Consider the following 23295-nt stretch of genomic DNA (forward strand, 5'->3'; position numbering starts at 1 on the left):
TCAGGAGTAGATTCCTTAATGCCCCTTACCCATTTAGCCCATCCCCCCTCCCACAACCCCTCCAGTACCCTCTGTTTGTTCTCCATATTTAAGAGTCTCTTCTGTTTTGTCCCCCTCCCTGTTTTTATATTATTTTTGTTTCCCTTCCCTTGTGTTCATCTGTTCTGTGCCTTAAAGTCTCATATGAGTGAAGTCATATGATATTTGTCTTTCTCTGACTAATTTCATTTAGCATAATACCCTCTAGTTCCATCCACGTAGTTGCAAATGGCAAGATTTCATTCTTTTTGATTGCTGAGTAATACTCCACTGTATATGGAAACGACTTCTTTATCCATTCATCCATCGATGGGCATTTGAGCTCTTTCCATACTTTGGCTATTGTTGATAGTGCTGCTACAGATATTGGGGTGCATGTGTCCCTTCGAAACAGCATACCTGAATCCCTTGGATAAATACCTAGTAGTGCAGTTGCTGGGTCGTAGGGTAGTTCTATTTTTAATTTTTTGAGGAAGCTGCATACTGTTTTCCAGAGTGGCAGCACCAGTTTGCATTCCCACCAGCACTGCAAAAGAGATCCTCTGTCTCCGCATCCTCGCCAACATCTGTTGTTGCCTGAGTTGTTAATGTAAGCCGAATATTCTGACAGGTGTGGTTTTGATTTGTATTTCCTTGATGATGAGTGATGTTGAGCATTTTTTCATGTGTTGGTTGGCCATCTGGATGTCTTCTTTGGAGAAGTGTCTATTCATGTCTTCTACCCGTTTCTTTACTGGATTATTTGTTATTTGGGTGTTGAGTTTGATGACTTCTTTATGGATTTTGGGTACTAACCCATTATCTGATACGTCGTTTGCAAATATCTTCTCACAGTCTGATGGTTGCCTTTTAGTTTTGCTGATTGTTTCCTTCATTGTGCAGAAGCTTTTTATTTTGATGAGGTCCCAATAATTCATTTTTGCTTTGCCCTTGCCTCTGGAGACGGGTTGAGTAAGAAGTTGCTATGGCTGAGGTCAGAGAGGTTTTTGCCTGCTTTCTCCTCGAGGATTTTGATGGTTTTCTGTCTCACATTTAGGACTTTCATCCATTTTGAGTTTATTTTTGTGTCTGGTGTAAGAAAGTGGTCCAGGCTCATTTTTCTGCATGTTGCTGTCCAGTTTTGCCAGCACCACTGGCTCAAGAGACTGTCTTTATTCCATTGGATATTTTCTCCTGCTTTGTCAAAGATTAGTTGGCCATACGTTTGTGGGTCCATTTCTGGGTTCTCTGTTCTGTTCCATTGATCTGAGTGGCTGTTTTTGTGTCAGTACTGTACTGTCTTCATAATGACAGCTTTGTAATACAGCTTGAGGTCTGGGATTGTGATGCCCCTTGCTTTGGTTTTCAAGATTGCTTTGGCTATTCAGAGTCTTTTTTGGTTCCATACAAATGTTAGGATTGTTTGTTCTAGCTCTGTGAAGAATGCTGGTGTTATTTTGATAGGGATTGCACTGAACATGTAGATTGCTTTGGGGATTATCGACATTTTTAACAATATTTGTTCTTCCTATCCAGGAGGAGTCTTTTTCCATTTTTTTGTGTCTTCTTCAACTTCTTTCATAAGCTTCTATAGTTTTCAGTGTATAGATTTTTCACCTCTTTAGTTGGATTTATTCCTAGGTATTTTATGGTTTTTGATACAATTGTAAATGGGATAGATTCCTTGATTTCTCTTTCTGTTGCTTCGTTGTTGGTGTGTAGGAATGCAACCGATTTCTGTGCATTGATTTTAGATCCTGCCACTTTGCTGAATTCATGGTTCATTTCTAGCAGTTTTTTGGTGGAATCATTTGGGTTTTCCATGTAGAGTATCATGTCATCTGCAAAGAGTGAAAGTTTGACCTCCTCCTGGCCAATTTGGATGCCTTTTATTTCTTTGTGTTGTCTGATTGCAGAGGCTAAGACTTCTAATACTATGTTGAATAACAGTGGAGAGAGTGGACATCCCTGTTGTGTTCCTGACCTTAGGGGGAAAGCTCTCAGTTTTTCCCCATTGAGGAGGATATTAGCGTTGGGTCGTTCATATATGGCTTTTATGATCTCGAGGTATGATCCTTTTATCCCTACTTTCTTGAGGGTTTTTATCAAGAAAGGATGCTGTATTTTGTCAAATGCTTTCTCTGCATCTGTTGAGAGGATCATATGGTTCTTGTCCTTTCTTTTATTGATGGGATGAATCACATTGTTTTGCGGATATTGAACCAGCCCTGCATCCCAGGTGTAAATCCCACTTGGTTGTGGTCAATGATTTTGTTAATGTATTGTTGGATCCGGTTGGCTAATATCTTGTTGAGGATTTTTGCATCCATGTTCATCAGGGAAATTGGGCTATAGTTCTCCTTTTCAGTCAGGTCTCTGTCTGGTTTTGGAATCAAGGTAATGCTGGCTTCATAGAAAGAGTTTGGAAGTTTTCCTTCCATTTCTATTTTTTGGAACAGCTTCAAGAGAATAGGTGTTAACTCTTCCTTAAATGTTTGGTAGAATTCCCCTGGAAAGCCATCTGGCCCTGGACTCTTGGGTTTTTGGGAGGAGATTTTTGGTTACTAATTCGATTTCTTTACTGGTTGTGGGTCTGTTCAAATTTTCTATTTCTTCCTTTTTCAGTTTTGGTAGTGTATATGTTTCTAGGAATTTATCCATTTCTTCCAGATTACCCATTTTATTGGCATATAGTTGCTCCTAATAGTCTCTTATTATTGTTTTTATTTCTGCTTGTTGGTTGTGATCTCTCCTCTTTCATTCTTGATTTTATTTATTTGGGTCCTTTCCTTTTTCTTCTGGATCAAAGTGGCTAGTGGCTTATCAATTTTGTTAATTCTTTCAAAGAACAAGCTTCTGGTTTCATTGATCTGTTCTACTGTTTTTTGGTTTCGATAGCATTAATTTCTGCTCTAATCTTTATTATTTCCTGTCTTCTGCTGGTTTGGGGTTTTATTTGCTGTTCTTTTTCCAGCTCCTTAAGGCGTAAGATTAGGTTGTGTATCTGAGATCTTTCTTCCTTCTTTAGGAAGGCTTGGATTGCTATATGCTTTCCTCTTATGACTGCCTTTGCTGTGTCCCAGAGGTTTTGGGTTGTGGTGTTATAATTTTCATTGACTTCCATATACTTTTTAATTTTCTCTTTAACTGCTTGGTTAGCCCATTCATTCTTTAGTAGGATGTTCTTCAGTCTCCAAGTATTTGTTACCTTTCCAAATTTTTTTCTTGTGGTTGATTTTGACTTTCATAGCGTTATGGTCTGAAAATATGCACAGTATGATCTCAGTCTTTTTGTACTTACTTAAGGCTGGTTTGTGTCCCAGTATATGGTCTATCCTGGAGAACGTTCCATGTGCACTGGAGAAGAATGTATATTCTGCTGCTTTAGGATGAAGTGTTCTGAATATATCTGTTAAGTCCATCTGGTCCAGTGTGTCATTCAAAGCCATTGTTTCCTTGTTGATTTTCTGATTAGATGATCTGTCCATTGCTGTAAGTGGGGTGTTGAAGTCCCCTACTATTACTGTATTACTATCAATGAGTTTATGTTTGTGATTAATTGACTTATATATTTTGGGGGGTTTCACATTTGGAGCATAAATGTTTACAATTGTTAGGTCTTTTTGATGGTTAGACCCCTTAATTATGATATAATGCCCTTCTGCATCTCTTATTACAGTCTTTATTTTAAAGTCTAGATTGTCTGATACAAGTATGGCTACTCTGGCTTTCTTTTGTTGACAATTAGCATGATAGATGGTTCTCCACCCCCTTACTTTCAATCTGAAGGTGTCTTTGCGTCTAAAGTGGGTCTCTTGTAAGCAGCATATAGATGGATCTTGTTTTCTTATCCATTCTGTTATCCTATGTCTTTTGATTGGAGCATTGAGTCCATTGACGTTTAGAGTGAGTATTGAAAGATTAAAAAAATTTTTCTTTTAATGTTTATTTATTTTTGAGAGAGAGAGAGAGCGCGAGTGAGTCACGGAGGGGCAGAGAGAGAGGGGGACACAGAATCCGAAGCAGCTCCAGGCTCTGAGCTGTCAGCACAGAGCCAGACATGGGGCTCAAACACACAAACCGGTAGACCATGACCTGAGCCGAAGTCGGACTGAAGTCTTCTAAATTCCTTTTTTTTAAATGTGGGATTTGAGTTACTGTATAGTCTCCTTTCATTTCAGCGTGAGGGACACCCTTCAGTGTCTCTTGTCTTCAACAATATTTCTCAGTTTTTTGTTTCTCTGAGAAATGTTTAATTTCACCCTCATTTTCAAGAGTAGTTTTATTGGGTATGAAATTCTTGGTTGGTGCTCTGTTTCTTTCGGCACCTTGAATGTCCTCCCTCTGCCTTTCCTGGTGTCCAGGTATTTGATTACAAGTCAGGTGTTAATCTTATTGGAAATCTCTTGTATGTCACTGGTTGTAGTTTCTTACTGCTTTATAGTCAGTAGTCTGGGAGTGCCTGGGGCGCTCACTCGGTTGAGCGTCCAACTTCGTCTCAGGTTATGATCTTGCGGTTCTTGAGTTCAAGACCCACATCAGGCTCTGTTCTAACAGCTCGGAGCCTGGAGCTGCTTTGGATTCTCTATCTCCCTCTCTCTCTCTGCCCCTCCCCCACTCATGCTCTGTCTTTCCCTCTCAAAAAATAAATAAATGTTACAAATTAAAGTCAGCAGTCTGACTGACTATAATATGTCTAAGTGTGGATCTCTGAGTATCCTGCTTGGAGTTTTTTGTTTGTTTTTTTAATTTGAGGTGTTTTGGGCCCAAATATTCTTTAGTATCTAATATTCTTTCTGCCACTTGTTGTCTCCCTTTGCCTTCTGGTGTTCTCATCGTGTATATTTCGGTTTGCCTGATAGCATCCCACAGGTCTCTGAAGCTTTGTTCATTTTTCCTTATTCTTTTATCTTTATGTTCCTTAGACTGGGTAATGTCAGTTGACCTAACTCCAGGTTCACTGATTCTTCTGCCTTTTCAAACTGCTGTTGAACCCTTCTACTGAACAACCCTTTTCGTTATTTTACGTTTCAACTTGAGATTTTATATTTTTGTTTTCATATAGTTTTTTAAATGTTTGTTTATTTTGAGAAAGAAGAAAGAGAGAGTGTGTGCACTCACACATGTGAGCGAGAGAGAGGCAGAGAGAGGGAGAGAGAACCGCAAACAGGATCTGGCTGTCTGTCAGCACAGAGCCCGATGTGGGACCCAATCTCACAAACCGTGAGATATATGACCTGAGCCAAAATCAAGAATCAGATGCGTAACTAAGCCACTCAGGCACCCCTCTATTTTCATATTTAAAATAGCTTATTTAAAGTGTTTGTCTAAAAATAATAATAAAGTGTTTGTCTAGTACATCCAACATCTGGTGTTTGTCAGGACAGTTTCTATTGCCTGCTTTCTACCCACTCCTCTGGATTGCCAATTGTTTCCTGGGTATTTGCATGTTTCACCTGTCTTTGTGTAGTAAACAACCCTCAGATTGTTGTAAGCCTTTAGTTAGCTTCTGAAGTTCTGAAAAATTTATTTTGACAATTAGGCAGTGTTGATACTGCTTTTCTGGTGTCAAGTTTGGGAGGTGTTTACTTGGCCATTGTGGAAGTACTTCCTCCAGGTAAATCCTTTTAACGCGTCCTTCATGAACCTATCTGTAGGTGATAGACTCTTCACCTGAGCTGATTCTTGATTAAAACCAAAGCACCTATCAACCTGTTGGTTAGTATTTATAGACTTTCTTAGATTCATCTTCAAAAAAATATTATTTTATTCTGTTTGTTTTAATGTAATTACTGGTCTGGCAAGAGATTCAGTTAAGAAGTGGTTAGTACTTGCTCTGTACCTACAACTGTTTCAGAGGATGTGAAAATGGGGTATACATGACATACTTTTGAAACCCTTGGGGATAGAACTGATAGTAATTGAGATAATAGGAATGGACACAAGGGAGATCCATTTAGGTTAGAAAGTCAGAAGCATTTCCTAAAGGGAAGGGTCACTTGAACATGTCACAAAGGATAAATAGTAGAGGAGGGGGAAGACAGTCAAGGCCAAAGGTATGACATTAGCATCATAGAAGAAAACAGGAAGCACAGACCTGCCCTTCTGCTTAGGAGAGTTTTGGTTTTTTTTGTTTTTACTGTAGAATGATGAAAAATAAAGATAAGTAAGTAGCTTGCTGATAGATTCTAGAAGTGGTCTGAAAGTGATAGATTCTAACAGGTCTGAAAACCTATTAGACATTTATTACGTATTAGTAAATGAAGTGTTAGGAAAAAAAGTAAACATTATTTTGGGCTATGTTTAAGTTATTTTGCACACAGGATTTGAAGTTGGTAAATTAATTTCTGCTGAATTATAAAGTTTTAGGTGTTGGATATGTGAAATTCTCCAATGTTTTTAGGTGTCATTTGCCAATGCTCTACATCGGATTAGAATATGGATTGACCAATAACTCAAAGTTGGCTGAAAGATTCTTTGGCCAAGCGCTAAGCATTGCACCAGAAGACCCTTTTGTTATGCACGAGGTTGGCGTGGTTGCATTTCAGAATGGCGAGTAAGTCTTGAAAGGCCCAAAACCCTGTTTTCTTTCTGTAAATGAAATAAAACCAGTCACTAGAGTTTAAGTGATTAGGGACTCTTCAATAGATTTTTGTTTTTAAATGTGTATTATTTGAAGAGAAGGAGGCAGACATTAGAAAAAAAAATAGAAAGTGTTATTGTGGAATTCTTTAAAAATACTGTACTGGGGTTTTGGTCCCCTGGGAGGTGGGCTCCTGCAGACTCCATTCCAAGACTGGACAGTTATTGCTGACTGTCCAGTAACCACACCCTGTAGGGTGCCTGGAGGCCTTGCAGAACCCTCAGTCAGTCATCTCCTTGTTGGTTAGGAGTTGGAGTCATACATTGAAGGAAGATTGCCCACAGCTGTGAAACAGAAATGAAGTTAATCCAAAAATTAAACTAATTAGAATGGCCCAGATTCCTGGTCATTTGAGGCATTAGTGTAACCTTGGATATTTGTAGAATAATTCAGTATCATGCTCTAAAGAGAAAACTGTCTGTAGTGCTTTGCACTAAATTATACATAAATTTAAAAACAACAAATTAGTACTACTGTGTTTTTTATGGCATGTGTGTGTATTCTAAGTATTGGATTATCTAGTGTTTACAAAAGCAAGTTTGGAGCTGTTGTAAAATGACGTAATATACAGCCTGTTGGTTTGTAGCCCAGGGCCCGCTCCTGGAGTACTTTCATACTTACATGCACGTTCCCAGCCAAGGTCAGAAGTGACATTCTGCCTTCCTGTTTCTGCTCTCATACTGTAAATGAGTTTGTGGGGTTTTTTTCAGTGCCACATTTTTCGCATTTTTGTGTTTTTTGTTGATGATTTCACTGTTTGAAATGATCCCCAAGCCTCGTGCTGATGTGCTGTTAGTGACTGTAAACACAAGAAGGCTGTGATGACCCTGTGTTAGATGAGCTGTGTTGCTGGCTGTGAGTTCAGTGTCAGTAAATCAGTTTGTATGTTAAATAAGGTATCGATCAACAGAAACACATATAAAACAGGTTATATGCTGAATGGTTGACCAGAGGTTTATAGGAACCTGAGCCTGTACTTTTGCCAGGAGCAGTAGTTCAGTATTTGCTAAGGCAGTGTTCACATTGACTTTATAGAATGTAATTACCAGGAATAATGATGATTAACCATATCCTAAAATCTTGAACTCCTATAATGTTAATGCCATAAAATTCATTAATTTCACCTTTAAAGTTGAATTTTAATAACTATTTACAGAAGGTTATCTCGTTTTTTCTTAAAATGTTTATATTTGCTAATTTTGAATAACCTGCAACCTTTTCCCCTCTATTTTAGATGGAAAACAGCTGAAAAGTGGTTTCTTGATGCATTGGAAAAAATTAAAGCAATTGGGAATGAGGTATCTTATGTAACATCTGTAACTCTTGTGTGTGTTTGCTGTTGAATGAGAACAATAATATGGACAAAGTCTTGCCTGGGAGATAAAGAGCTAATATTTATCATGGCAAATGTCTTGTTAATGTTTGAATTTCAGGCATTTATTTTGCTGCATGGTGTAAAATGAGTTTGTTTCTAACTGAGAAGGTAGATGTCAACTGTTTGCTTCCTAGGAGGCTTTGATATGTGGGAGTAATCAGAATATATTTGATGATTTTTTGATATGGGGAATATGTGACAGTTAGTGGATACTAGTGGGCACTGTAGCATCTAACATAAGATGTCCTCTAGAACTGAAGAGGCTCCTCTTGAATTAATGGGTAAGTATACAGCACCCACCTCTGTGGGAATAAGGCCAGGTATCATTTTATTCAGACCTATCATGGCTCTTCCTGACCTTGTAGTTATTACATATTTAGACCTCTCAAGGTTTGAGGCATTTTGCTAGGTTCTACCATATGAAAGACGTGTGCTCATGAATTAACCTTCTGCTAGCTTGGATGTGTATATGTGGGTATTTTTTTAAAATAATATTAATTTTAGATACTGTCAACTTCTGTAGGTAAGGGATTTGCATATTGCTACTCTTCTAGTTCTTGATTCTTTTTATTCACATCTATTTTGTTTTGTGCCATTCTGATTGTCACTTCCCATTTTTACTCTGTTTCTGTTTGGGCCGCCTTGCTTATAACCCACATCTTCCTTGGTGCTGGTTCCCTTCACTGACACAGACACAGCTCCCTTGGGGTCCCTGCCAAGTCTCTTATTTGTCATACATATGAACTTAAAAACACTGTATTTCTGTGTGTTGGCACATCTTTTATATAAAACAGGTTCTTTTTTTTTTTTTAATGTTTATTTATTTTTGAGAGACAGAGCGAGCTGGGGAGGGGCAAAGAGAGGGAGACAGGATCCAAAGCAGGCTCTGCGCTGACAGCAGAGAACCTGGTGTGTGGCTCGAACCTACGAACCATGACCTGAGCCGAAGTTGGATGCCTAACCAACTGAGCCACCCAGGCACCCCTATAAAACAGGGTCTTGAACAGCTCAGTCTTGGGTGGTCTGGATAATAAATGTGTTTTTGTTATATGGGATGGCCACATACCACCTTGCTAGTTTTCATAGTAGGATACCTTAGGGCCTTGCTGCTCTAATGGGACCAGCTGCATCAGCATCATTCGTTGATGATCGGAGAGCACTGTGGAGCCTTGCAGAAATTTACAGTAATGGCTTTAAGTACAAATGCCCAGTGCTACTGAAAGTTATGTGAAAAGGGGGAAATACTGTTTGCCTTCAGTTGTAAACTACAGCAAATGTCCAAACAGCCAAAGGGAAGCAATGTGCCTAAGAACCATGAAGGGTTTGTTTCCATTCTCATAGGCCACACCTCCTGGAGCCAGGCTCATGGGAGCTGGAGACTATGGCTCAGATCTGTTGCCTGGTTAGCTCAGACTGACTGATGTGTGTTGACTGTGTCCTAAGCTCTGAGCTAGGTGTTGGGAGGAAGTAGGAAACTGACGTGATAGCTCCTGGCCTTAGACCTGTTGGGGATTGCAGATAAGTAAATTGGCAGTAATGATACAGTGCACAAAAAAGGCCATGATTGAGGAAATAAAGAAACTCACGCAAGGGAACAGTTAACCGGAATTTGAGGATGGGCCAAGAAAACCTCGTGGATACAGTTGTGACATTTCAGTCCTAAAACATGAGCAGATATGTTTTGCCAAGCAGAAGTGAGGAAAAGAGTGTATTAGGTATAGAGAATGGTATGTGCCAAGTTGGAGCTAATTGAGAATGTCAAGAAATGGGTCAGGAGGGCTGAGTGTGGATCGTCAAGGGCCTTGTACCTTATCTTGAGGTGGTTGGGCCCAGACAAGACTTGTTACATGGAGGTTGGCGTTATGCTGGGGCAGCTGATGAATAAGCCTTCGGTAGTTGCTAGGGGTTAGGGTTGACATGGGTGCCGGGCATGAGAGGCAGGCACTTAGAAGGGCGTGAGGTTGGGGAGCTGGGAGGGCAGGAGAGAGGGTAAGAGATGAACGGGTGGCATGCTGGATTTGCAGTGCTTATGAGGTTTCCAAGTGGGAATGTTTAGTAGGCAGATGGAAAGCTCTGGGCTCAAGATACAGAATTTGAATGTCAGCACAGACGGGCTCATTAACAGTGTTGTGCTAATAAAATAACAGCATCCTCAGGAAGTCTCTTCTAATAGGAAAGAAAGATGGAGAATCCACAAATACTCTGCTTTGTGCTGTGCAGTCACCGCCAGAGAGGGCGGCCTGCTTCACTGTGTGCAGTGGTGTGGTTGAATGGGCGTGACTGGAAAGTGGCACATGAGTCATGGGTTTGGTGTTGCTGTGTTTCAGGTGACGGTTGACAAATGGGAGCCTTTGTTGAACAACTTGGGGCACGTCTGCAGGAAGCTTAAGTAAGTGAACTAGGACCATTGCAGAAACATTCTTTGTGATTAAACGTTTACTTAATTTTGTGTAGCCTTTCTCCATGTTTTGTTTTGTTTTTTAAGGTTTTTATTTTTAAGTAATCTCCACCTAACATGGGGCATGAACTCATAACCCCTAGATTAGGAGTTGTATGCTCTACCAACTGAGCCAGCCAGGCACCCTTCTTTTCCCATATTTTTATTTGAGGTCCTCCAGCTTTGTACTTTGCTTCTCAGACACAGCAAGCATCAAAATAATTATCTCTAGTGAGTTTTAGTATCTCTTTTTTTATTATCCCTGGTAGTATAATTTTATTTTAGAAATATAGAGAATTACAATTCTCTAATAAATTTCATTTTCTTAGATAAAAAAATGGGTATTCAAAATTAATTTGGAAGAATTAGGACAGTAGGGTTTATTTAAAACCATATCCATATTCTAACTTACTGTTTTTCTCTAGTTTCCAGTTTTATGATGTGATAAACAGCATTGCAAAAATAGATTCTTTGGCTCAATATGTTTGGGAAACTCTAGGTTACTCAAAATTTAATAGGTTTTTCTATTTCAGGATATGTTGGTGTCTTGAGTATTCATTATGAGCTGCAGCATTTCCCAAACCTTATTGAACCTTCTTCTCACGAAAGATTTTACAGGGCAGGAATTCCAGAGAACTTAGGAAAATGCTGTTCAAGTGACTTCTTTGGACCTTAAAGCAAAAACCTTTGATTGCTTTTAACCACCCCCAGTGTGGGAGGTTTGTCTGGCCCCAAAAGAGACCTTGCAGTGTGGTGGGGCACAGGACCCAGGGCCAGAGGTTATGTTCTGGCTCATGTCTCCCACCTGTGTCCCTGTGGGGGCACCTTCAGCTGGCTGGGTGAGAAGGGCAGGAAGATACATTTAGGAAGGTGTCAAGGTACACGAAGGTGGTATAACCATTCTGGATGGTTACTGTGATGTACCAGATTGTTTTTGATGTTGGCACATAGATGAATACTCATGTTAGATCTAGAAAGTCAGTACTTTCACTGTACCCACTAATTGTTTTCTCTTTCTTCCCGTTCTTTCTGCTCTCAACTCCCTGTCTTGTCTTCTCTCACAGAAAGTATGCCGAGGCCTTGGATTATCACCGTCAGGCACTGGTGTTAATTCCTCAGAACGCGTCTACCTATTCTGCCATAGGGTATATCCATAGTCTGATGGGCAACTTTGAAAATGCTGTTGACTATTTCCACACAGTATGTCTAGTTAACATTTACCACTTTTTTTTTTTTGAGAAGATCTTTTCTAGCCAACATTGTATTTACCATTTTAAAATTCTTCAGACGACTTTGTGGTTTCTTCTTTCCTTTCCAGAGAAAAGCATGTGTGTGTGATACTCATCAAATTAGAGACAAATGTGAGACTTAGGTCCTAAGTGTGCAGTCAGACATACATGTGTGCATGAGGTTTGTGGGCCTCATCTGAGCTGGGCATCACGTCTGGGCAGGAGAAAAGAAATTCTGGTCTCTCTGTTTAGGACTTAAAGTCCTAAAGTCCTTGGATCACTTTTTTTTTCTTTAATTTTTTTTTTTTTTAACGTTTTATTTATTTTTGAGACAGGGAGAGACAGAGCATGAACAGGGGAGGGTCAGAGAGAGGGAGACACAGAATCTGAAACAGGCTCCAGGCTCTGAGCTATCAGCACAGAGCCCGACGCGGGGCTCGAACTCACAGACCGAGAGATCATGACCTGAGCCGAAGTCGGCTGCTTAACCGACTGAGCCACCCAGGCGCCCCACCTTGGATCACTTTAGTTGGTGAACAAAACATCTGTGTCATCACAAGGAAAGAATCTCACGTCATACTTCACTAGACCTAAGACACCATCAGTAAGCAGGTTGGGTGCCCCGCCCCCCAACACACAGACAAACCTTTCAACTTTACACAATTCTTTCCAATCTCTCAGTTTTTTGGTACTTAGAAAAAGCACTCTTTTGGGGCACTCTTTTTGGGCATATTAGGACATAGGTTTTTTTTCAGAGATGACTCTAGTATCTACATAAAAAAGAAAATATAAGTGAAATAAATACTTTAGATGCTCTATTCTTTACATTCAGAGTTTGGTTCTTTTAAATCACTTTCATACCAGGCGGTCAGTGTCCCTGTTTTCCTGGGGCTGGCACGTATACCCTGCTCTTGAAGGTTTTTCCTAAAGGTGTTGACTATGCAAATCTTATGCTGCCAGAAGGTGTCAACGCAAGGATTTTAGGCAACAGTCTCAATTCCTGTATTTTTGAGTGTTCACGTGGTTTCAAATCTAGTCTGTACATCACCGTGGCTACCCACGCAAAACACCCTCATCACAGCTGTGGCCAGCTGACAGCAGTAGTAAGAAACCACCAGTAGTTTAAAGCGTCCCAAGTTCAGAAATGTTAGAATAAAAAAAAAAAAAAAATGGGTGTTAGAATTGATGAAATAATGGTATTTGGAGAGAAAGATAAAATCTGAGAAAATGCATAGGGTTGGTTAGAGATTTTCAGATGAGATCAAGTCCTGAAGATGCCATTATGATAACTAGGATACTGAGCTAGGCAGAAGTGTGGACTGGCAGCTTTTCTGGTTTGTGTGATATTTCGAATGTGTGTATTTGAAGATTCTATAATTTACCTCTCTTCTGTGATGTAATTAATGCAGAAGACTTAGAAGGCTCTATGTGGAGACAAAGTTTTGAAAATCTTTTTGGAGGACTGGGATTTTAAACATAAACAGTGGTGTGATAACCCTACATGTGCCCATCGCCCAACTGCAGCAGACATCAACTCATGGCCACTCTTGTAGCCCCCCCACCCCCACCCCCTCTGATTCCCTGTAGTGTTTTGAATGGAGTCCTGCAGGAATATTTTTAAATGAAAGAGAAGGAAATACATTTTCTTGTAATAACCATGCTGAATCTTTTCTGCAGGCCCTTGGTCTTAGGCGGGATGATACATTTTCTGTTACAATGCTTGGTCATTGCATTGAGATGTACATTGGTGATTCTGAAGCTTACATTGGTAAGATTATAATTAATTACTCTGATTGACATTGCATCCCATTCTTTAGATTGTTGTATATCTCTGTTTAGGTTTCTCACATCTCATGTAAGTTTTTAAGTTTAACTTTCTAACCATTTAACTATATTATTAAGAAACTCCATTTATTTGTTGGAAAATTCTGTGGGAATTAATGGCTCATTAAGTGTTCAGTTTATAATTGAGTACTTGGTATATGCAAAATACTATTATGGAGTATGTGTAAAGTGCTGTGATATACAAGAATCAATCTAATTAATTGCAAGGCACCTGGCTGGCTCAATTAGTAGAGTGTGTGACTCTTGATTGCGGGGTTGTGAGTTCAAGCCCCACGTTGGGTGTAGAAATTACTTAAAAATAAAATCTTAAAAAGAAAAAGTGTTAAAACAATCTAAATTGCGTAATGGGAAAAAACCTTAGAGACTTTTTAATTTCCAATAGTTTCTAATTTCTAATAAGTAAATGAAAACACTCTGGCCTTAATACTTTATAATGAGGTTTGTAGCATATTAATAACATTAATTTTTGCATTTCAGTGGACTGTTAAGTTGGCTTACGTTCACACATTACAGTGCTGTGTAATTTTTTAAGTATTTTTTTTGGTAATGATAAGCAAGTGTTAAGATAAATTTGGGTAGAATTTTTGTCCTTGGGCCTTCATTTAGTGACAAACATTGTAAGGTAAAGAGGGTGTAATGAAGTTAAACTCGAGGTCTGGACTTTGGGGTAGGCAAAGATTTCTTTCACAGGACACAAAACCATGAGAGGAAAGCAGTGTTCAAGTAGGCTTCAGTAAAATTAAGAACTTTGTTCATCAAAACACTGTTAACAGAGTGAAAAGGCATGTCATAGACTGAGAGAACTTACAATTTATAGACTGGTCAGAGCTTGTGTCTAGAATACAAAAAATCCTATAAATTGGTGAGAAAAAGTTCAGTCAAAGATGGGTCCAGAATGGGCAAAATACCTGAACAGGAGCCTCACCAAAGAGGCTGTCTGCCAAAGCAAATGAATGTGCGTACTGTCGTTGCATATTATGGAAATGAAATTAAAACCATAACAAGATGTCACTGCACACCTGCAAAATGGCTACAAGTGAAAACACCGCTAGTGCCTAGTGTTGGTAATGACGTATACACCTGGTATGCTTGTATATTATTGGTGGTTGGTGCTCAGAGCAGGTAGAACCACTTTGGAAAACTGTTCAACATATCTGCTAAAGTTAAACAGACCTGTTAAAGCAGTTATCTGTTGCTGCCTAATAAGCTACACCAACCGACAAGGATGTATTACCTGTCTCAGCTCTGTAGGTTGATTGGTGGCTCATTTACTGGTCTCATCACTAATGCAGCTGTGGTCAGCAGTCACTTGATGGGCTGACGGGCTAAGATGGCCTTATGCACAGATGGGGACCTCAGCGAACCCAGCTGGGCCTCTCATGGGTCTTTCAGACTTCTCCATAGCATGGAGATCTCAGGGTTCTAACAACAAGAACTAATGCCTCAAGACCTCTTGAAAGCTGGAAGTTTCCTAGAATCACTTCCGTCACATTCTGTTCAGCACAAGTCATGTGATCGAGTGCATTGTCATCAGGGGTGGGGTGTGATTCATTGGGGTGTTAGGGTGCTGACCTACCATGCTGCTCTTAAGCCATAGCAGTTCTCCTCCCAGGTGTGTGCCCAGTGCATCGATGTCTCCGTAAGCCAATGCTCACATGCAGAGTTGTTCACAGCAGCTGTTTGTAACCACACCTAACTAGAAATAACTGGATGTTCATGAGTAGGAGAATGGGGAAGTGAATTGTGGCAAGCATAAGCGGTAGAGTACTACACAGTTAAAAGGACCAACGATGAAGTCACACTGTAACCTAGGTGAATCTCCCAGATTTTGACAAAAAGAATATATACTGATAAATTCCATTTATGTGAAGATTAGTTAATCATAAGCAAAATTGATCAGTGGTGATAGAAAAATTAGAGCGGTGATTCCTTCTGGTTTGGGAAGGGGAGGTGTTCACTGGAAAGGGCGTGAGGTGGTTTTCTGGGAACTGGAGGTGTTCTCTTTGTGGTCTGGTGGTGGTCATGTGGGTATATGTGTATGTGAGAACTTGCCCAGCTCTGCACACTTTTTACGGTGTGTATGTTGTGGCTCATTTTTTTAAAGCTAAAACAGAAAGCTTGAGCTCTGGCACCCTAAAGACCCTGAGTTGGTATCTCAACTCTGCCACCAAGCCCTGTGGCTTTGGGTAAGTCTGAGCCTCAGTTTCCTCTTTTGTTTGAGGAGGGTCTTACAACAGGCTTAAATGCAAAATTCTTATAAAGCTAAGGAAGGTCTGGAGGTAGGGTACTGAGTGAGACAGACATTTTGCCTGTCCTCACAAAGATAATGGTCTTACAGAGATTTCCAAGTGTGTTAGTCATTACTTACTATATATATATTTTTTATTCAGGTATAATTGTCATGTAACATTAGTTTCAGGTGTATACCATAATTCAGAATTTGTACATATTGTGAAATGATCACCACGGTAAGTCTAGTTAACATTCATCACCATACGTAGTTAGAAATTATTTTTCTTTTAGTGAGAACTTTTAAAATCTTCTGTCTTAGCACCTTTCAAATGTGCAATACAGTATTTAATCACCGTGCTGTACTGTTTTTCTTTTTAGAAGGCTTGTTTGTCATTATCTGTCAAAACACCTGTTGCTGAAAGCTATTAGTTTGAACTGTGTAAAATTATTTTGTGTCAGAAATGATTGAACCTAATACATCTGTTGGAAATCTCTTCTCCATCATTCATAAGATTTTGATGTGTGGAAAGTGTATTTCCCCTCACTGTGTTTCTGTGTGCATAAGGGTGCAACTGCACCAATGCCAGAATGCCAGTGGGCTGTTCTTGTTTGTAACATGCAAGGGCAAGTGCCTGCTGTGGCTCCCTTGTGTGTGGGGGCTTTAGGGATGGTGCCGCTGCCACATGGGGCTTGAAGTACATGTGCTTGTCAGTCTCCCAGCAGCCGCCCTTGATAATTGAGAAAAAGAAGAGGAGGAGAGTGATTGGAATTTCTCCTTCTGAGCTGTACTTGTGCTCGTAAAAGTACCATTGGACTTAGGGGTGCCTGGGTGGCTCAGTCCGTTGAGCATCCGATGGCTTCCGCTCAGGTCATGGTCTTGCAGCTTGTGGGTTCCAGCCCCTCATTGGGATCTGTGCTGACAGCTCAGAGCCTGGAACCTGCTTTGGGTACTGTCTCCTTGTGTGTGCCCCTCCCCTGCTTGTGTTCATTCTCTCTCTCTCTCTCTCTCTCTCTCTCTCAAAAATAAAAATAAACATTAAGAAATAAAAAAAGTACCATTGGACCTAAACGTTGGAGGTGGTGCTACATACATGATGATGGAAATGATAGATAATGACGGGGTTTCTTATTTTATTCTCCTTGTGGTATTCCCTTTTAGGAGCAGACATTAAAGACAAATTAAAATGTTATGACTTTGATGTGCATACAATGAAGACACTAAAAAACATTATTTCACCTCCGTGGGATTTCAGGGAATTTGAAGTAGAAAAACAAACTGCAGAAGAAACGGGGCTTGCACCACTGGAAACCTCAAGGAAAACTCCAGATCCCAGACCTTCCTTGGAAGAAACCTTTGAAATTGAAATGAACGAAAGTGACATGATGTTAGAGACATCTATGTCAGACCACAGTAGTTGATTGCAGACAGATCTCCATTCCATTTTGCCTTGGGGGGGTTTGGGGCTTCCTCACACCCTTGTCCTGTCTTCAGAATTTCCCATTTCTTAACACGAATCCAGACTGCACCTCTACATTTAGGAATGGGGCCTGCCAAAAGAGACTGTACTGCACACCTTTGCAACAGGTGTTTTCTGACCCTACAAAACAATTATAGGTAGAGGAATAAAGAGGTAAATTGTGTATTATGTCTGTTTTTCCTTTTTCAATAAACTTTCATTTTCAGAATAATTTTAGTCTTATGAAAAAGCTTCAGAGACTGCACAGAGAGCTCCCATAGGACCCCTAGACAGTTTCTCCCTGTTCTCATCTTACGTGACTTTGAAACCTTTGTCATGACAAAGAAGCGCACATTGGTACGCTACAAGTAATGGAACTCTGAGCTGTATTTGGATTTCACCATTTTCCCATTAATGTCCTCTTCCTGCCCTGCATCTTATCCAGGGGCCACACTGCACTTAGCTGTCACATCTCCTTGGGCTCCCCTTAGCTGTGACCATGTGTCAGACTTCTGTGACATTTGAGGAAGACTGGTCAGATGTCTTGTAGAATGTCCCTCAGTTGGAGTTTGATGTATTTCTCATACTGGACTAGGGTTATTTGTTTTGGGGGAAAAGTACACAGATGGGAATGAAGTATCTTTCTCATCACATGTCAGAGGGTATATAATATAACATGACTTATCACGGATGGTGTTAATCTTGACCACGCGGTTACAATGATGCCTACCAAGTTTTTCCACTGTAAAGTTACTGTTTTTCCCTGCCTGTAATGTGTGATTTAGAAGCAAATCATGAAGTTCAGCCTATCCTCAATAGGACCGAGGTTGTTTTTGTTTTTGTTTGTTTGTTTGTTTTTAGGACCAAGGGCTCCACCATCTGGGGGGAGTCTATCTGCACATATTTGGAAATCTTCTGTAACAAAAATTTGTGTCTTCTCCCATTTATTCAGCCATTAGTTAAGTATTATCAAAAATCAATATGTATACATATTTTGTATTTTAAGTTATAATCCTACACAATATTATATTAGGGCTTAATTTTTTTTTTAATTTTTTTTTTAACGTTTATTTATTTTTGAGACAGAGAGAGACAGAGCATGAACAGGGGAGGGGCAGAGAGAGAGGGAGACACAGAATCTGAAACAGGCTCCAGGCTCTGAGCTGTCAGCACAGAGCCTGACGCGGGGCTCGAACTCACGGACTGCGAGATCATGACCTGAGCTGAAGTCAGACGTTCAACCGACCAAGCCACCCAGGCGCCCCAGGGCTTCATTATTTCAACTTTGGCCATTGGGACCTCCTTGAGCCTGGCTCCTGTGTCCCTGTGATATAACCCCATCCATTTTTGTTGTGATTCTTTGTTCTGGTAAAATACACATAACATGAACTATGGGCTTTAGTTAATAATGCATCACTATTGATACAAATGTCGCAGTGCAAGGTGCGGATACAGGTGTGGTGGGGAGCATGTGGGAACTTGTGCTTTTCCATTTTTCTGTAACCTAGTGCTCTAAGAAATTGTGTGCATGTGTGGGTATAGATATGGGTAGGTAGCCATTTTAACCAATTTCAAGTGTACATTTCAGTGGTACTTATTTCCAGGTTTTTTTCATTCTTACAAATAAGTTTTGTACCCATTTGGGCAGGAACTCCACACATGTCCTCCCCCAGCCTTTGGTAACCTCTAATCTACTTTATGTCTGAATTTGCTTATTCTAGACCATGTAAGTGGAATCACACAATATTTGTCCTTTCATGTATGACTTTACCTAGCATATTTTTTTAATAAAAGTATTTATTTTTGAGAGAGAGCATACAAGCTGGGGAGGGGCAGAGAGCAAAAGGGACAGAGGATCTGAAAACAGGCTGTGTGCTGACAGCAGAGAACCTGATGTGGGGCTTGAACTCACAAAACCTGAGATCATGACCTCAGCCAAAGTCGGATACTTACTAGATGCCCCTATCAAGCATATTTTTAAGGTTCATTCCTGTTGCAGCTTTTACCAGAACTTTATTCCTTTTATGGCTCAATAATATTCCATAATGTACATCACATTGATTTATGGATGGATAGGAGTTATTTCCATCTCTTGGCTATTGTGAATAATGCTGTGAGCATGCGTGTGTAAACATCTGAGTCCCTGTTTTCTGTTCCTTTGGGTATTTGCCTAGGAGGGGAATTGGCTCATGTGATAATCCAGTGCTTAACTTTTTATTTTTACATTTTTTTTAATATTTATTTTTGAGAGAGAGACAGAGACAGAGTGCAAGCAGGGGAGGGGCAGAGAAAGAAGGAGACACAGAATCCAAAGCAGCTCCAGGCTCTGAGCTGTCAGCACAGAGCCTGATGTGGGGCTCAAACTCACAAACTGTGAGATCATGACCTGAGCCGAAGTCAGATGCTTAACTGACTGAGCCACTCAGGGGCCCCATTCAGTGCTTAACTTTTTTTGAGGAACTGGGCAACTTTCTACAGCAACTGCCCATTTTACATTCCCGTCCCCAGAGCATGAGGTTCCAATTCCTCTGCACCCTCACTGGGACTTTTATTTTTTGTTGTTACAGTCCACTCCAGTGGGAAGTAGCTGTTTCGTTTGTGTTTCCCTAATAACTAGTGATATTGAGCATCTTATCCTGAATTTCCTGGCCATTTGTATGTCTGTTTTGCAAAACTGTCTATTCAGATCTTATGGCCACTTTGTGTGTGTGTGTGTGTGTGTGTGTGTGTGTGTGTGTGTGTGTGTGTAAGGTTATTTTTTGAGAAAGAGAGAACACAAGCAGGGGAGGGGCAGAGAGAGAGACACAGAATCCAAAGCAGAATCCACACTCAGCACAGAGCCCAGTGTGGGGCTTGAAATCAAACTGTGGGATCATGATCTGAGCCGAAATCAAGAGTCAGATGGTTAACTGACTGAGCCACCCAGGTGCCCCCTTATGCCCACTTTTAAATTGAGCTGTTTCTTTTTGTTGTTGAGCTATAGGAGTCCTGTATTGGTTTTGAATATTAAATCCTTGTCAGATATGTGATTTGCACATATCTTCTCCCATTCTGTGAGTTGTCTTTTCACTCTCTTGATAGTGTCCTTTGATATACAAATTTTTAATTGAGTGAAGTCCAATTTATTGTTTCTTTTGTTTATGGTGTTTTTGGTGTCATATTTACAAAACCATTGCCAAATCCAAGGTTATGCAGATTTTCACTAAAGTTTTCTTCTAAGATTTCCATAAATTTACATCTTTGATCCATTTTGAATTAATTTGTCTAAATGTTGTAAGCTGTGTTCAACTTCATTCTTTGGTGTGTGGATATTCAGTTTTCCCAGCACCATTTCTTAAAGAGACTGTCCTTTCCCCATTGAATAGTGTTGGCATTCATGTCAAAAATCAGTTGATGGTAGGCATATCTGGGTGGCTCAGTTGGTTAAATAAATGTCCAACTCTTGGTTTTGACTCAGGTCTTGATCTCATGGTTTGTAAGTTCGAGCCCCATGCCAGGCTCTGTGCTGACAGCATTGAGCCTGCATGCGATTCTCTCTCCTTTCGGCTTGCTCTCTCTCTCTCTCTCTCAAAATAAATAAACTTAAAAAAAAAACAAAAACTTAATTGATGACAAATATGAGAGTTTATTTCTGGGCTCTGGATTCTATTCCATTGGTCCATATGTGTATCCTTAGGCTAGTTCCACACTGTTTTGATTACTATAGCTTTATAAGTAGGCTTTGAAATTAGGGTGTGTGAATCCTCCAACTTTTTCTTTTTCAAGATTGTTTTGGCTGTTGTGGCTTCCTCGAATTACCATATGAATTTAGAATGTTTTTTTCCCCCCATTTCTGAAAAAAGATGGCATTGGGATTTTCATAGAGATTTCATTGAATTTGTGTGTCTTCTTAATATTATATCATCTAATCCATAAACAAAAACTGTCTTTCCATTTAATTATGTCATTTTTGATTTCTTCCAGCAGTGCTTGTAGTTTTCATTGTGCAAGTCTTTTACCTCTTTGGTTAAATTTATTCCCAAGTATTTTATTATTTTTTTGGATGCTATTATAAATGGAATTGTTCTCTTAGTTTCCTTTTTTTGATTGTTCATTCCTAGTGTATAGAGAAACAACTGTTTTTTGTGTGTTGACTTAGTATCCTGAATGTATTTATTAGCTTTAACAGTTTGTGCATGCGTGTATGTATGTGTACATGTAGAGCTTTCTACATAATAGGATCATGTCATCTGCAAATAGAGATAGTTTTACTTCTTTTTTTGAATTTGGATTGTATTTATTTCTTCCCACTTGCATAACTTCTCTGACTTGAACTCCAGTATTACGTTGAATAGACATGAGAAGCAGGCATCCTTGTCCTGTCCTTGATCGTAGGACAGGCTTGATCCAAGGCTTCAGTCTTTCACCATGAAGTGTAATGCTATTGTAGGTTCTCATCGATGCCCTTCATAGTTTTGGAGGAGTTCTCTTCTATTCCTACTCTATTGAGTGCTTAGTTGTTTCATCAAGAAAGGTTGCAAATTTTGGGGCGCCTGGGTGGCGCAGTCGGTTAAGCGTCCGACTTCAGCCAGGTCACGATCTCGCGGTCTGTGAGTTCGAGCCCCGCGTCGGGCTCTGAGCTGATGGCTCAGAGCCTGGAGCCTGTTTCCGATTCTGTGTCTCCCTCTCTCTCTGCCCCTCCCCCGTTCATGCTCTGTCTCTCTCTGTCCCAAAAATAAATAAACGTTGAAAAAAAAAATTAAAAAAAAAAAAAAAGAAAGGTTGCAAATTTTGTCAAATGTTTTTTTTTTTTTTTTTTTTTAGGTGGATCAATGTGATGATGAGGGGTAATGAGTTCTAGGATTTCAGGGCTGTTGAGGGAAAAACATGACCATAAGGTGGCAGTAGCATATTTTATTTGGGCAAGTGTATTTGAGCGGCTCTTTGGGGGCGATGTGGTAGCAGTGTGACAGGAAGAGGAGGTTAGAGAAGACTGAAGCACAGTGGCTGTGTGGTCCTTCATAGTCCCAGGGTGTGTCTTATGTACAGGTTGCAGATGCTGCGTGTAGATTTACCCAGTATGCAAAATAGGCAGGCTCTAGATGGCTAAAGATACGCTTGTTTAAGCTATATTTAAAACAATGATATGTGTAAAAATTGGACTTGGCATTGTTGGGCTTGAGCTAACCAACCCCATCTGCTGTGAAGAAGTAAACAACATAGGCTTCAATATACAAGGGCCACATCTCTGGTTCACTTATATAACGTCTTGAAGGTTTTTTCCTTCATTATATTAATGTGATAGTTTACATTGATTTTTTTAAATTTGTAAAAAAAAAAAGTGTTTATTTTGAGAGAGAGAGAGAGAGAGAGAGTGAGCAAGCGAGCAGGGGAGAGGCAGTGAGTGAGACAGAATCCCAAGCAGGCTCCACACCATCAGCGTTGAGCCCGATACAGGACTCGAACCCATGAACCATAAGATCATGATCTGAGCCCAAATCAAGAGTCATGCTTGACTGACTAAGCCATACAGGTGCCTCCTACGTTGATTGATTTTTGTGTGTTGGACTACCCTTGCAATCCTGAGATAAATCCTGCTTGGTCACATTGTATGATCCTTTTAATAGAATGTTGAATTTAATTTTTTGAGTTTACATATATGCTCATAAGAGATATTTATTGGTCTGCAGTCCTCTTGTAGTGCCTTTGTCTGGCTTTGGTGTTGGGGTACTGCTGGCCTCATAAAATGAGTGAAGTAGTATTCTCTCTCCTCTTCAGGTTTTTGAGAAGAACTAATGTTAATTCTTTAACAGTGAAGGCTTTTGGTCCTGGGCCTTTCCATGTTGGGAGGTTTTTGATTACTGATTCAATGTCTTTACTTGCCAATAGCTGTTTCCTCTTGAGTCAGTTTTGGTAGTTGGTATGTTTCCAAGAATTTGTCCATCCAGGTTGTTCACTTTGTTGGTTAACCATGGTGCATGGTATCCTGTTACAATCTTTTTTATTTCTATAAAGTCTGTAATAATATCTCCTCTTCCATTTTATGATTTTAGTAATGTGTTTTTCCCCCCTCAATCTGG

At 40.0% G+C, this 23295-nt stretch overlaps 1 protein-coding gene across 4 annotated transcripts in view; it reads left to right on the forward strand.

The window, feature by feature from the left end:
- The window catches only part of CDC16 (cell division cycle 16), a 47070-nt gene that overhangs the window by 16293 nt on the left and 7482 nt on the right, over nt 1-23295 (forward strand). For 2 of the 4 annotated variants that reach the window (XM_043583695.1, XM_043583717.1), the window contains 6 exons: nt 6422-6574; nt 7896-7959; nt 10364-10425; nt 11538-11673; nt 13380-13470; nt 16939-17420. In XM_043583695.1, coding sequence (XP_043439630.1) covers nt 6422-6574; nt 7896-7959; nt 10364-10425; nt 11538-11673; nt 13380-13470; nt 16939-17198 — 766 coding nt within the window. In that variant the 3' untranslated portion in view covers nt 17199-17420. Of the gene's footprint in view, nt 1-6421; nt 6575-7895; nt 7960-10363; nt 10426-11537; nt 11674-13379; nt 13471-16938; nt 17421-23295 lie in introns of those variants that run through there. The other 2 variants (XR_006297821.1, XM_043583703.1) reach the window with 1 other exon arrangement.

This window comes from Prionailurus bengalensis, chromosome A1 (genome assembly GCF_016509475.1).
Source record: "Prionailurus bengalensis isolate Pbe53 chromosome A1, Fcat_Pben_1.1_paternal_pri, whole genome shotgun sequence".
NCBI lineage: Eukaryota > Metazoa > Chordata > Mammalia > Carnivora > Felidae > Prionailurus > Prionailurus bengalensis.